Below are 14,345 nucleotides of genomic sequence, written 5' to 3' on the forward strand. Positions count from 1 at the left end.
TAACTGTTTTCTAAATTATCATAACTATATGTAGAGGTGAATAAATTTACATATTTATAGTCATTCTATTTGTGAGAAGTTTTTTGGACTATTTAGAAACTCTGCAGACAAGTAATACTACCACTCCTCATAAGAGCCATTGAAAACACTTATTAAAAATTAGCATACAGCCTTATTTCACGCTCTTTTACTGTAGCTCAAACTAGTTTTTTGTTCCATCTTTACATTTCCTCTATCTTGCTTGCAACAACCTTGTGCTATATCATAGACTCTCACAAGGTGGTGGTGCTGCTTATGAACTGAACTGCATAATATCAGCTCTTGGTAGTTTGCAGTAACACAGCTGTGAGCTTCTCTGCAAATAGACTCTGTAGTCTCATTTTCACATATACAGGTCCTAGAAAAAGACCAGTGAGTTCATCCTTGTTATATACTTTTACATTACACGTGTTTGTAGAAGTTGTTTACTTTTGTTTAAAAAAAATATATGGTTAAAAAAAATCCAATTTAAAGTACTACATGTTGAGTTCATATACGATCATTTTCCCTGTTTTCCAATCATGTTTGATCTTTGTCAATGAATACCAACAAATATGTTTATTTTTCAATAAGGTGCCATTGAAATAAAAACTGGGGAGTGAATTTTACTCCAATATAACAGTCAGGCCAGGTGCTGCTCAAGCCGCACACATTCCTGCTCCATGTGCTCCAGTTCCCCTCACCTCTCTGTGCAGCCACTCTGAGCTATTTGAGGAACTACAGTGAATGAACCTTTGACCTTCCACACCACCATTACAAGCCTTTATTTAACACTTAAAACTGATGCATAGAGTCTTGCCAAATAGAATGAACCCGAATAAAATAAAAAACATTCATGCTGTACTTCTCAATCATACCCTGCCACTGCTGTTGGGAACAATGTTTAAGAATCCCATCCGTCCAATAATTCGAAGGCTTCCCACCACTTTCTGGGTCCATGCATCAAGCTCTGCCTATTTGTGGTATGCCAACACTGGCTATCCTGTCAGTCATCAGTCACAAACGCTGTCTATGTAGTGACATTGCACAATTTCCTCAGAAAATGAAAGAGCAGCTATGGAACTGCTGTCTATGGCAAAAAATAAGCTAAAACAGATTAATTAACCAGCTAACAATGAAATGATTTGAGCTTGATATTATTATCCTGTCCATTTATAATATCCTTAGTTTTCTCTGTTATTTTTAACTGCAAAGAAATAGACAGCTAACCAATTAATATGACCAACAAATGCCTTTCTTGTTTTTTTTTTGTTTTTTTTTAAGTCTGAAAGGAAATGTAGCACACTCAAGAACAGCTAGAGCATTTGTTCCAGCTTGTGAATGCCAGAGCTTGTGCTGTCATCCTTTCCCTGACACACTCACCCTCTTTTCTCTCTCGAGACTGTCCTGAAACTATTTGCTGAGTTAAATCAAGTAGAAAATGCCTCAGCTGCAAGTGACAGAGCATGCCCTGATGTAACAAAAAATTTCCTCCATCTTTCCAGTTTGTAAAGTGGCCAGCTGAAATCACCAGTCCACACTACTGATCCCTGTTAGGTCCCTCTGTTATCCTCACTACGTCTAGCAGTCGCTGCGTATCTTCAGCTGCCTTGGGCACACATCTTCTGACAAACTGAGCCCATGTTCTCTACCACCTGCTGCATACACCCTTTCTCCTCCCCCTTTGCTACCTCAAACTGTCGCCGCTCCCCCACTCCCGCCTCGGCCCCTCTGACCTCCCTTCCACCACTTCCCTCCCTCCTTCCACAACAACTGCCAGCCTATTTACATTTTAGGTGTTTCTCGGACCCTCGGGTCCAAAGTGGCTTACAACAAGTGCATAAAAGTAGCTCAACCTTGCTCTTGCTTTGCAGCCCCCGGCTAATCCCTCAACCCCCCACCCACCACCACTACACACACACTCACATAATACACATGAACACACATTCCCTAATCTGCTCCTGCTCCTAAAAAGGCCCATTGAGCTATGATCCACAAACTCTTTGGAATAACACCTACCTTGTTTCCCCTGCTTAATAAATGAAGTCCAAACTGTTCAATTGATTAATAAATTTAGAAAGACAGAATTATGAATTAATACAATAAAATCCCACCTGCCTGAATAACATACATTTGTTCTTACAATAAGTCTGATTAATCACTGTGAGTCAAGTTCATTTAAGATGGAGCTACTTCTCATCCTTGAGCTTGTCTTTAATTTGTAAAAGTGAACTAATAAATGATAAGTCAGTGGTTTTACCAACAGTTATGTAAATCAGTCAATAATTATTTGAAGTATATTGTAAATCTCATTTTAAAAATTTCCCAAGAAAAATAACAGCTTATAAAAAAGTATTTAAAATATCTGCAGTAACTGCCAAATAACATGTTTTGTCTGCTATTTTGTCTTTGTTGTGTTTTATACAAATATATATATATATATATATATATATATATATATATATATATATATATATATATATATATATATATATATATATATATATGTTTATATACAATGCAATATAATTGCAACATGATGGTGGCCTGTGGCTTTCTCTCGATCTAATTGTTTACCAAATCATGCACCCCTGCCTCCTCCTCTATAGTCCTCTGTCCCTGTCATGCCTCCCTTTTCAGTTTAAAACAACCACCTCCTCATCTGCGCCTCCTGTAACACACACTAACATGTGCACATATGCACACACTCCGCCCATTTGTCTCTCTCTCTCTCTCTCTCTCAAACACATATGCACCAGCTCCCCTCCTCCTTTAGAGTTATAATTAATCCAACTGCTCCAGTGACAGAGCAGAATAGCCCCCTACAGATAAGGTTTCAGCTGCTGGCTGTTCAAACTCACTCTGATCTGTGTGAATATTGAACCATGTGCTCTGCAGAATTGCACATTTCTAATGGAATTCATTGCTGCTTAATGTGCATATTGATTTGGATGGTTATGTAAACAAGGCAGAACTGAAGGAAATATGACCAAAAATTTTTGTGTTGTGATGCATCTTCTGTAAAGTTAGTTATAATAGTGTTTTTTTTATCGTTTTGATCCTTCATGTAATTTAGGAATTTAGTGTAATACCTTATGGAGCCATTTAATTTCCAATAGTATGGTTTATTAGTTCTTTCTGAAGTTTTATGAGTAGACTGATACAAAAAGTACATCCTAAGATTTTATCGGCAGATAATTGTGTGCCAACCATCAATCTGAGGAATTATCTTTTAATTGGGACCTTTCTGGGCCCCCCCTGGCTGAGCTGTCAGTCATTGGTTTGGGCCTGGCTCTCACTGTGGCCTAAATCTGTTCAGATGAGAGAAGCATTTTCCCATTTTAAGGCTGGATGAGGCCTACTAGCAGCAAATCTATAACCCTGGTTGGCAGCAACTGGCGTCTCCCCTAGAAACCCCCCAGTGGCCCGCGCGCTCCTTATACGGCCGTCTAGGTGGGACCGCGAGGCTCGATGGGAGGTCAAAGCCATAGTTCCATTTATGGCGCGCACTGTCTCCTCGTTGGGGGCGCGCCGCGTCACGTCTGATCCCCCTTCCTGCAACCCGATGGGTGCAGCTTCTTCCTTGTTGCGGTGGGGCGCGCCTCCTCGCTGCACCCCTCCCACCACCTCCTGGTGCCTCGGACCATCAGCATCCTAATATGGCAGAGGGCCGGGATGGGGGCCAGTGCTGAGGTTTGTGAATGGTGGAGAGTGGGTATAAAAGGTAGACAGGCAGCAGGGAGGACTGTAGCTGGTTCAGCAGCAGCACTGGTTGGGTCGTTCTCTCCGAGCCGCAGACAAACACCTAAGGTAAGACCCCTGCAAGGACCTGCCACTTATAAAACCAGTCACCCAGGTTGGGACCATGCAGTAGGATTATTCAGAGAGGCGCTGTTGCATCAACTGGTGACAGACCATTGACAGGAAGAAAAGGACGAGAAACAGCTCAAGGCAATGTTTCCACCTGCTGGAGGATAGGCCAGACTGTTAGAGACCTGAGGCAGAATAACTGATAGTCGACTAATTGGCTATTTGAGCCCATAAACTGGGAATCATCTTAACAGGAATAATCCAAACTATCCGCGTTAAAATGTAATAGATTAGGTATTTACAACAGATTTATATTTACTGACAAACTGATCTGATTAAGTATTTTCAGAATTGACACATTAATACTTACACAATTTGGCTTTTAAGAAATGATAAAAAAAAAAAAAAAAAAAAAAAATATATATATATTTTTTTTTTAATCGTTTTTCCCTTTTTTAAAATCTAGTTTAGTTTAGGTTTAGTGGCATTTTGAATAATGTTTAGATTATTTTTAAGACAGTTTTTAAATCCAAATTTACAAAGTTTCACAATGTGCAAATTAAGGATCTTGTCAAATTAGGAATTAAAACTGCAGCTTGTTATAAATGTTAGATGTTTGGATGTCATTTCTAGGTTATATTGACTGATAACTCATGCGTGATCGCAGAGGGTTGGTGTGTTATGAGTACATTTAGTGCAAACTTTGCAGGATACGTTCATGTTTAAATATTATTTTTGGCTTTTAAAGGAATATATCTCGAATAAGAAACTAGAGGTCGAACCAAAGTTTTAGATATCTATAGCAATATTTGTAATACATGTCATGTGGATTTGATTTGGTGAACTCAATCCTATTTTCCTCCGCTCCTCTCTTACAGAAGCCAACATGTGTGACGACGATGAGACTACCGCCCTCGTGTGCGACAACGGCTCCGGCCTGGTGAAGGCTGGCTTCGCCGGAGACGACGCCCCCAGGGCCGTGTTCCCCTCCATCGTCGGCCGCCCCCGTCACCAGGTTAACAACAACAAAAAAAAAATCTACAAATTTTTATAAGTTATAGCAAGACTAACTGGCAAAAGTAATGATCTCAATCAAAGTAGATATAATCACAACAACCTAAAGATTAAATAAAAACAATTTACAGATTCCTTTCTGGATATCCACACTAGTGTATTTCAATTAGATTATGTTTATCTAAATGCTAGAAATTTGTTCATTTGTGTGGTTATTCCATTACAATAGCAAATAAATATTTATCCAGGTAATTGTGACTCCCTAAATCTCGAGCAATGCGGCCCGGGTTCTTTGAGACTAAATTTGTCACAGATGAATTAACAGTCTCACAGTTGCTTTGTGTCTGCCTCTGTGGTCCTTGTCGTTATTTGGAACCATTACGCAATTGTTACTATGTCCAGAGACTTAATCCAGACAGGGGTCGCATTTCTGGACAACCACGACTGACCTTTCCTTTATCTTTTCTTCTCTCCCCTTTCAGGGTGTCATGGTCGGTATGGGTCAGAAGGACTCCTACGTCGGCGACGAGGCCCAGAGCAAGAGGGGTATCCTGACTCTGAAGTACCCCATTGAGCACGGCATCATCACCAACTGGGACGATATGGAGAAGATCTGGCACCACACCTTCTACAACGAGCTGAGAGTGGCCCCCGAGGAGCACCCAACCCTGCTCACTGAGGCCCCCCTGAACCCCAAGGCCAACAGAGAGAAGATGACCCAGATCATGTTTGAGACCTTCAACGTCCCCGCCATGTATGTGGCCATCCAGGCTGTGCTGTCCCTGTACGCTTCCGGCCGTACCACTGGTAAGACTTACCATAATAAACAGCAGCGATTCCCGACACAAGCACACAACTTTCCTAAACACACCTAGCACATAGTTATATCTATTTTTTACATCACTGCACTAAACTAAAAAGAAAAATTACAACATATTTTAAAACATCGTGTTGTCATGCAGTGTTTTCTTAAGTGTGCCATTTTACGCACAACTTTTACGCACAGTTCTTCAGTCTTTCGTATAATATTTTTATAAGTCTATGGCTTTCTAAATTATCCTTCAGTCACTCAGCCATGGTTTGACACACCACAGTGTACAAATGTGAGACTGAGACATTCAGACTTAACTTAATTCCCTCATTGTCACTCTTCAGGTATTGTGCTGGATGCTGGTGATGGTGTGACCCACAACGTCCCAGTCTATGAGGGTTACGCCCTGCCCCACGCCATCATGCGTCTGGACCTGGCTGGTCGCGATCTGACCGACTACCTGATGAAGATCCTGACTGAGCGTGGCTACTCCTTCGTGACCACTGGTGAGGAACTCAACCGTCTCCACTTTACCGATAAATAGGCAGAAATTATTACAGAGATTCTAAATTATTCAGTCTATTTCTACTATATTTAGGCGAATATATAAGCATTTTAGAATTTTTTGCAATGATAGCATGTCCTAAATTAGCCATTCAGTGGTTGTTTACGCGCTGTCAAAGCGGCAACAAATGGTATATTATTTTTCAGCTGTAACGCAGGCGATAAAAATAAAATATACACATTTATAAGACTAGGTTTAAGCATTTAATATGGTTCGGGTCATTAAATCCGTTTACGCACACAGTGTCTGTGGTTTCCTCTCCCTTTTCTCTGAAAAATAACTCATCATATTGTCCCCTACAGCTGAGCGTGAGATCGTGCGCGACATCAAGGAGAAGCTGTGCTATGTGGCTCTGGACTTTGAGAACGAGATGGCCACCGCTGCCTCCTCCTCCTCCCTGGAGAAGAGCTACGAGCTTCCCGACGGTCAGGTCATCACCATTGGTAACGAGAGGTTCCGTTGCCCCGAGACCCTCTTCCAGCCTTCCTTCATCGGTACTTAAAATGATAAATAATTTGTCGGAAACATCGTGCACCATACCTTGTGTCAAACCTGAGTACACGCACTCTAACACTTATTATCATCTGACCAGGTATGGAGTCTGCTGGCATTCACGAGACTGCCTACAACAGCATCATGAAGTGCGACATTGACATCCGTAAGGATCTGTACGCCAACAATGTGCTCTCCGGCGGTACCACCATGTACCCTGGTATTGCTGACCGTATGCAGAAGGAGATCACTGCCCTGGCCCCCAGCACCATGAAGATCAAGGTACTTTAAACTTAAATGAATATTAAAACTGTTTTTATAACCAAACCTTGAAATATTTTACGCATAAACGAATAATTACGTACGCCAGACAATGGCAGCTCATCCACTATCTCTTCCTCCTCTTGTAGATCATTGCTCCTCCCGAGAGGAAGTACTCCGTCTGGATCGGTGGCTCTATTCTGGCTTCCCTGTCCACCTTCCAACAGATGTGGATCTCCAAGCAGGAGTACGACGAAGCCGGCCCCAGCATTGTCCACAGGAAGTGCTTCTAAATCCTCCACCCTTTCCATCAGCTTCTCCATCAATTTCACCACCAGCTATATGGAGATCAAACAAGGAGGAAGAACAACCTCTGCGGCACTGCAACACTCTGCTGTCAATGGACTGTCCGTCTGCGCTGTTGACATTCATATGCATTTTTTACTTTGATAAAATTTGCATATTTTATGGCTGTTTGTTGTCTGTGTTGCACGGAGAAAGGCTGTGAAAACAACCACTGAACCATGCATCCACCAAAAAACTTTAATAAAAAAATAACAACAACATGTTGCCCAACACATGTGAATGTAAGTGTATATACATATTGATAATTTATTAAAGTCCATTATTTGGTATTTTTGCCCTTGGCCTTGTTTTTCTATCAGACAGAGCAAAACTCAGGCTTTGAGAAATCCAGTTCAAAATTTACCCATAAATAATAAATTGATCAATATGGATACAAAACAAAACATGATCTTAAATCTGCAACAATATTTAGCACATCCAACAGGAATGACACGAAATAGTTAAACAAATGAAGAAATCTCCATTAGTGGCTTGGATGACACACTTTACCCCGTAGCTGATCAGCTGGGGGTCAGGTTCATGTAGTTGATTGTGATTGATTGATGCTCCTAACCCTGCAGGGTTTTAATGGGTAAAGAGGGAGAGAAGGGCACTCTGCTCAAACAGGTGAGAGGTAGTGAAAGGAGAATCCTTTAAAGCCCCTATCGGAGTATGACTTGCCAGGAATGCGCACAGGCAGCAGCAGCTCCATTTTTAAAGACTCCCGGGATCAGTAGCATTGGACACCTGACACCAGGCCCTGAATCCCGTTGAGCTTTCTGCCTGCGCCTCTCTGGCTTCCAGACCATCTTTAGCCAAAACCATACCTCATGTAGGCTACAGAAGGGCATCTCCGAAGCCCTGCCTTATATGCATACAGGCTCATCAGGTTTTCTTGGGGGGGGTAGGTCTAGGCTAAAACAACAAAAGGACAGGACCGGTGTGGGTGTTAGCTCATTTATAACTCCATTTTACTGACGAATATTGTAAAAAGAAACCACTTAGGCATTTTTTTCTTTAAGGGTTGCCAGTTAAAACAACCAACTCACTTCAACAGGCAACAAATAGGCTAAAGTTTCTCTGTGAACATTTAATACTTTCTAATCCATGTATTGACATTAATAGAACTAATCATATTGTTTTCTCATCCTCTTTTACTGTCTGACAGAAATCATTACTTGCCAAAAGCCGCTGTAACCGCATTCCCGACTTCCCAGTTTGGACCACCTGTTGCGGGTGTGTTTGGCTTTTTAAAAACGTCCTCAGGCGGGCGGAGCTAAGCTGCGAGACGCAGCTCTATGAGGCAGCACACCACTGTGAACGCCATCTGTTCGGTGCCGCTTTCGTGAAATCCGAACCCAGTGCGAGTAATACTGGGTGAGTATATTTACTGTACACGCATTTAGACTTGTACCTCCATGAATTTGTCAAGCCGAGCGCTGTCGTTGAAAATATTCGAGGAATTTTCAGCGATATTTAAGGTTCACTGAGGTGTATGTTCGAGCTGAGGAGCGATTAAAGGTGCTGCATATCAGCGTGATTACTTGACGTCCACAATAACACAGTCATGAGAGCCTTAATAGAACAACGGGACATGTAAACGACTGTACATACTGATTAGAGTAGCCTAATTAGACAATTGAAATAAATACATTGCATAAATGCACTAAACTATAGAGATTGTATATTTTAAATACAAGGAAATCAGCATTAAGTCGTGGTTGTAGGTGTAAAGCTCGTTTCTTACAGCTGATCTGATTTCATGTGGTGTATACGGTCGCTGAGACAACCAATCAGAGACGGGGATGACAGTGACGCAAATTGGTTCAAGAAATTTCTGCTGCGAGCTTGGTAACGGTTGCTAGGACTTTCTTCTTCCATGGTCGATTTTTAGAGCTAAAACGCAGATGGAGCTGACCATAGCACGTGTCCTACTTCGTATTGCCTCCAAATCATATTTTCGTCTCTTCTCACCCGATAAACGTGTTTACCTGCAGTAGGAAGTGGGTGGATTTTGTGTGTGTCTGTGGGAGAGAGGGGCGGTGATACCTCCTGCTGTCATGCTATTGGTTTACGTTGCTTCCGTCTTTTCGTTTAAATGTTTGGCGGTGGCACTGAATAAACTAAGAAGTTGAGACTACCAACTCATGCTAGGACATTGTTTACTCCTTTTGCATTGCCGTGGGTGATTTTATATGTGGTAGTTTAAAAGATCCCCCCCTTTTTTTTTTTTTTTTTTTTTTAAGGGGGCACTATGGTGACGAAGAGGATCCGCTCGGAGTACATGAAGAAATTCAAAGATCCTAAATGGGAGACCTACACCAGATGTTATGAGGAGATGCTGAAGTACAGGCTGACCCGCAGACTGCTGGAGCACACACACAACCCCTGGTTTTGGAGTGGTTCTGAGAGTGATTCTGAATCAGGAGGAAGAAGCCCCGCTCCTCCCAGTAAGAACCAGGTAGTTTCTGAAACCAGCGGAAACAGAGCAGAGGTTGAACTGGAGGAGTGTGAGGCGGCAAGAATGGACAGACAACTGGAGCAGCAGACCAGAACCACGGGGCCAGTACCCAGGCTTTCTATTCTGGACAAGGAGAAGGAGGAGAATGTGTCGGCCAAGCAGTCTTTTGTTCAAGGTAACTATGACATATGACGAAGAAAGCACTGTACAGCATAAAGTGATGCATACTGTTCTTGTAATATGAGATTTAAATTTCTCCTCAGGGTTGGAGTCTAATGGGGCCGGGGAGAAAAGAGTATTGGAAGAGGAGGAGGATAAGGAGCAAAGAGCCAGCCGCAGAGGCAGCAAACAAATAACAGTTCTTCACAGAGACCAAGGTAGCTCCAAAAAACTATTGAAACCCCATCGTAATGCATCATAATAATTTGGTCATGGGCAACACAACAGTGGTAAAGTAGTATGCATTTGGAAAAATGTGTGTGTGGCGGGGGTGTGCGTCTAATGGACACCATGTTATACTGTTTACCACCATATCTGTAAATTATTAAGTATAAAAAAGTTTCTCATCCATCCTGTGATTGGCTGGGGACCTGTCCGGGGGTTTGCCCTGCCTCCTGCCCAGTGATTGCTGGGATAGGCTCCAGCTTCTCGCCATCCTGAATTTGACTAAGCGGTTCAGAAAATGGATGGATGGTTTCTCATCTCCTAAATACACTGTGTTTAAGCAATTCAGAGTATTTGGATTGCAGATATCTACAGTACGTACTAGAGATAATGTAAAAAATTTAAATGGATTGATTTATAATGCACCCAGAGAGGAAAAGTGACTGTAAAATTTTCTTTTGAAACTATTATTACACATTTTGTGGATTAACCAGAAGAGAAACCATTTAGTATTTAATATCAGTGCAGTTCAAAAGCCAGAATTAGTGATAGCAAGAGTTAGTGAGTATGATATTAATAGCTTGCTGACTTGTGTATCCTCTGTATCTCATATGTCATGTAAGATTGCAATAATTATAATCCTCTGGTCTGTAATACATGCTTTTATGATTTATGTTAATAAATATTACTTACTGTACTAGAGATGTAAACATGCCTCTCCTTCTACATGTTTAAAAGCATATTTTTGGCATAAAATTCAAATGTTAACACTGTCATTTACTCTTACTTTTTGCTTTTGATCTTCAAGTTCTCCTTTTCACACGTCAGATAGAGGTGGTTGGTGATCTTGTCATCTATTTTCTGCTTTTAGAGAATGACACAAGAAGACCTCGATCACAACAGAAGAAACCCTCTAAATCCATCAAACAAACTTGGCGCTCTCAGCGGGTGAGAGCTGCACCGTTACAGCAGCCCAAAGAGGACAGTAAGAACAGCAGACATCCTTTCGCTCTGTATGGCTCAGGGGAAAAGGATGCAGACATTGCAAGCAGGAAGACTCACAACGTTGGCCCTGCAGCGTCAACTACTGAGGTTATTTTCTGTTTGTGGTTCTTTTAATCTGTAAATGCAGGAATATGTGCATGATCACAGTATTAACATTTATATTACTTGCAGATCCACGAATCTGCTCTGCGTGCCAAAACCAGGAGAGAGGTGGAGCGTCAGATCCAGACCCAACGAACCGAACGGCGGAGAGCCAAGTCTGCAGACTTGGACAAAGTAAAGAAGCAGGTCCAACCAGAGTTCAACCCCTGGCTCACAGAATACATGCGGTGCTTTTCTGCTCGCTCCCGATAGGACAGCTACATCAGAATGTGTCACAACATAACCCTCCTTAAAGCCATCACTGCCTCTCACGTCTGAAGTGTAAACACCAGGGCAGAGAACGGGGCAGCTCCTGAATGTATACCTCTCACACATTTCAAAGCCATCAGCCTCACTGTCAAAACCTTTAACATTCATGTCCACTGTGTGGCTCATCAACTCAGATCTGTACCGTCATGCTTTGATATGAATTTCTTTCAATACGCAGACTACAGTAAGATGCTGTTAAGATACTTTTTAGTACATTTAAGATTAATGCAAATTCTGTCATATGAAAACATTTAGATGTGATTGAATTGTTCTTAGTGAATCTTACGGCCATATTTTGATGCAATCCCTTTAAATAGACCCAGTGCAGGGTGTGTCAATACTTTTATACAGGGATGTAAGGCCAGTGGACACACACAAGGTAGTGAAGGCAGCACTTCTGATTTGATGAAACATTGTTTTTAAAACCCTTCTTTACCAAGATGAACAATATTGTGTACAAAGAAACCTTTATAAATGAAGGCAGTGCTGTCATATGATGCCATGTTAAACACACATAATACTTTGATTCATTTGGTTTTTAGAGCAGATGAACATCCTTCTTCCTACAAGGCACAACTAACGCAGACATACCTGCTTGAATAGTTTTAAAGCTTTTCTATTTCTGGGTTGTTGGCTGCTATGAACTGGATATTTTTTGTGTTACGCTTGGTAGATGTTTCCCTGATTACTTTAGATTGATAGATAATCACTTTTTACTGACAGTCAGTATCACTTGTGTATTGTGGTAATTGCATTTTTTTCCTGAGCTTACAAACACTTGGACATTTTACTGACTTTAAATGGGTTTGTACTCAAAGTGGTGCTTATACCTTCTGTAACAATCACTGGATGACTGTGGACAGCATACTTTCGTGGTATTCTTGATACTTCCATCTTTATTTTCACACATTCACTGAATGGAGAACTTTTACTTATCAAAAATAACATGACAACGATATAAATACTTCCCAAAACCTGGGTCCAAACAACTATATAATTCTTGGTACTGAAAACATTTCGGAGCCAAGACAGGGTGCGTAACAACCCGCTAAAAGCTGATGCTTCTCGTTAGGAAAAATAAGTGCATCTCATAGTTTGTGGTTTAGTTATGACCAAGTTTAAATGCTCTTGGATACACTATTCGCCTTTTTATATCTGAGTGATAACAAGATTTTATGTTAACTTTTAAATCTTTTGCTCATTTGTATTAATTTTAGTTAACAAATACATTCACATAAAGAGGAATGAATGTACATAATAGTAATAACGGTAAAATCAGCAACGTGCCATAAACAATTGGAAAATATTTTAACTTCTAGCTTGAGCATTTTTTGTATTGTGGCTGTGAAGATTTTTAGAGAAAGCAGCTGAGAAGGGTGGAAACAGTGAGCTGTAGGCATAGTGATTTTTTAAGGTTCATTATGTTTACACAACTTTGAGTTCAGTATTTTTGCATTGTATAACTTTTTTTATTTGATTTTTTTTTTAATGGGCTTAGGTTGTGTGATATAATTTGAGCCATTTTTATTTAAAGATGAACTCTGATATTCACAGAATACAGGAGTCAAATTGGACAATGAACTCTAAAGTAAGTGATGAGACAAAACTATGTAGTTAAGCTCTTATTCTTATTATAGGAAAAAATCTATTTTTGATAAAATTCCTTAAATATCACATGATTTTCTACTTTTAAATATGTCATGTTATGGGAGAAAGTATCTATTTACACAATAATGGTTTTGGCGTACATGATCATAATACTTCAGGAGTTTGATAAAGAAGAAATAAACTGTGACAAATAAAGTTTCTTAGGTCAGTTTGGTTTTAGAGGAAAAATGCCAGTTTTGACTCATTGCTTGTTGAGTTATTAAAAGTTCAAACAAATGATTGAAAAATAATTTATCTCATAGGAAATATAATACTGTAAATCATAATCTTGTTACTTTTTGTGTTTACATTCTTGGCTTTGAACATACTATGTGCAAAATGAAATAACTTGCAAAGGAAAAAAACTTTGGTGGTGTGATGTCAAGCTTTTTATTTAATTAAACAATCTTCAATCATTTTCTTTGTTTTCTGTACTAAATCAAACAATAGTCCCAAACTTTTCAACCTCATTAAGCGTTACTAACACACTGGTTTCAATATGACTCTGATGATTCCTGATGCGATATGTCTGCAACTCAATGCACAAGTATTCACTTTACAGAGTTTATTTATGCTGTTGGTATTTTGTTCCTTAGAGCTTCAAGAAACCATTTGAATATAGTTTCAACTCACTTTTTTCTGGTAATTTTGAACAGAAAAAATCCAAAAACATTCAAAACGCAATGCTGCATTTGTATTTGTTTTTATTTCAAAAACATACGCCTTTTATTATACATAATAAATTAATAATCTGTATTTGGAATGACATCAAATAAATGAACGCACACAAGTATAAACAATAAAAGTGATAACATAAACACAGGACAAAAACTTGATGTAGAACAGCCTAAAGCCAGCATCAGATAGCAAAACTTTCCTATTGTAAAATATGTCTTTTATATGAAGTGTTCAAACAATGTTTTTCTTGAATAAATGAAATGTTAAAACATTGGATCAAAACTACAAAGACTTCATTACCAATGTCTTAAAACAAGATGGAAAAAAATAAAAACAAAGCACACAACAGACAATTTTTATACAGACACCAAAACTTGAAATGTGATTGGTTAGTATTACTCAACAGCTGGCAGGAGTCACACAGATACTCATGTAAACAAGCA

General features: G+C 40.0%; 2 protein-coding genes across 2 annotated transcripts; both read left to right on the forward strand.

The window, feature by feature from the left end:
• Nucleotides 1–3,669: 3,669 nt before the first annotated feature.
• acta1b (actin alpha 1, skeletal muscle b) lies at nt 3,670–7,606 on the forward strand. Its single transcript, XM_079240650.1, has 7 exons — nt 3,670–3,828; nt 4,707–4,843; nt 5,325–5,649; nt 5,998–6,159; nt 6,521–6,712; nt 6,811–6,992; nt 7,121–7,606. The coding sequence occupies exons 2-7, from the start codon at nt 4,715–4,717 to the stop codon at nt 7,262–7,264; spliced, it is 1,134 nt and encodes a 377-aa protein (XP_079096776.1). The 5' UTR covers nt 3,670–3,828; nt 4,707–4,714; the 3' UTR covers nt 7,265–7,606.
• Nucleotides 7,607–7,749: 143 nt separating this feature from the next.
• On the forward strand, nt 7,750–13,630 carry ccsapb (centriole, cilia and spindle-associated protein b). The gene is made up of 5 exons (XM_079240662.1): nt 7,750–8,693; nt 9,563–9,952; nt 10,041–10,154; nt 11,033–11,253; nt 11,338–13,630. The coding sequence occupies exons 2-5, from the start codon at nt 9,571–9,573 to the stop codon at nt 11,518–11,520; spliced, it is 900 nt and encodes a 299-aa protein (XP_079096788.1). The 5' UTR covers nt 7,750–8,693; nt 9,563–9,570; the 3' UTR covers nt 11,521–13,630.
• The last annotated feature ends 715 nt before the right edge of the window (nt 13,631–14,345 follow it).

This window comes from Telmatherina bonti (assembly GCF_933228915.1).
Source record: "Telmatherina bonti genome assembly, chromosome: 1".
NCBI lineage: Eukaryota > Metazoa > Chordata > Actinopteri > Atheriniformes > Telmatherinidae > Telmatherina > Telmatherina bonti.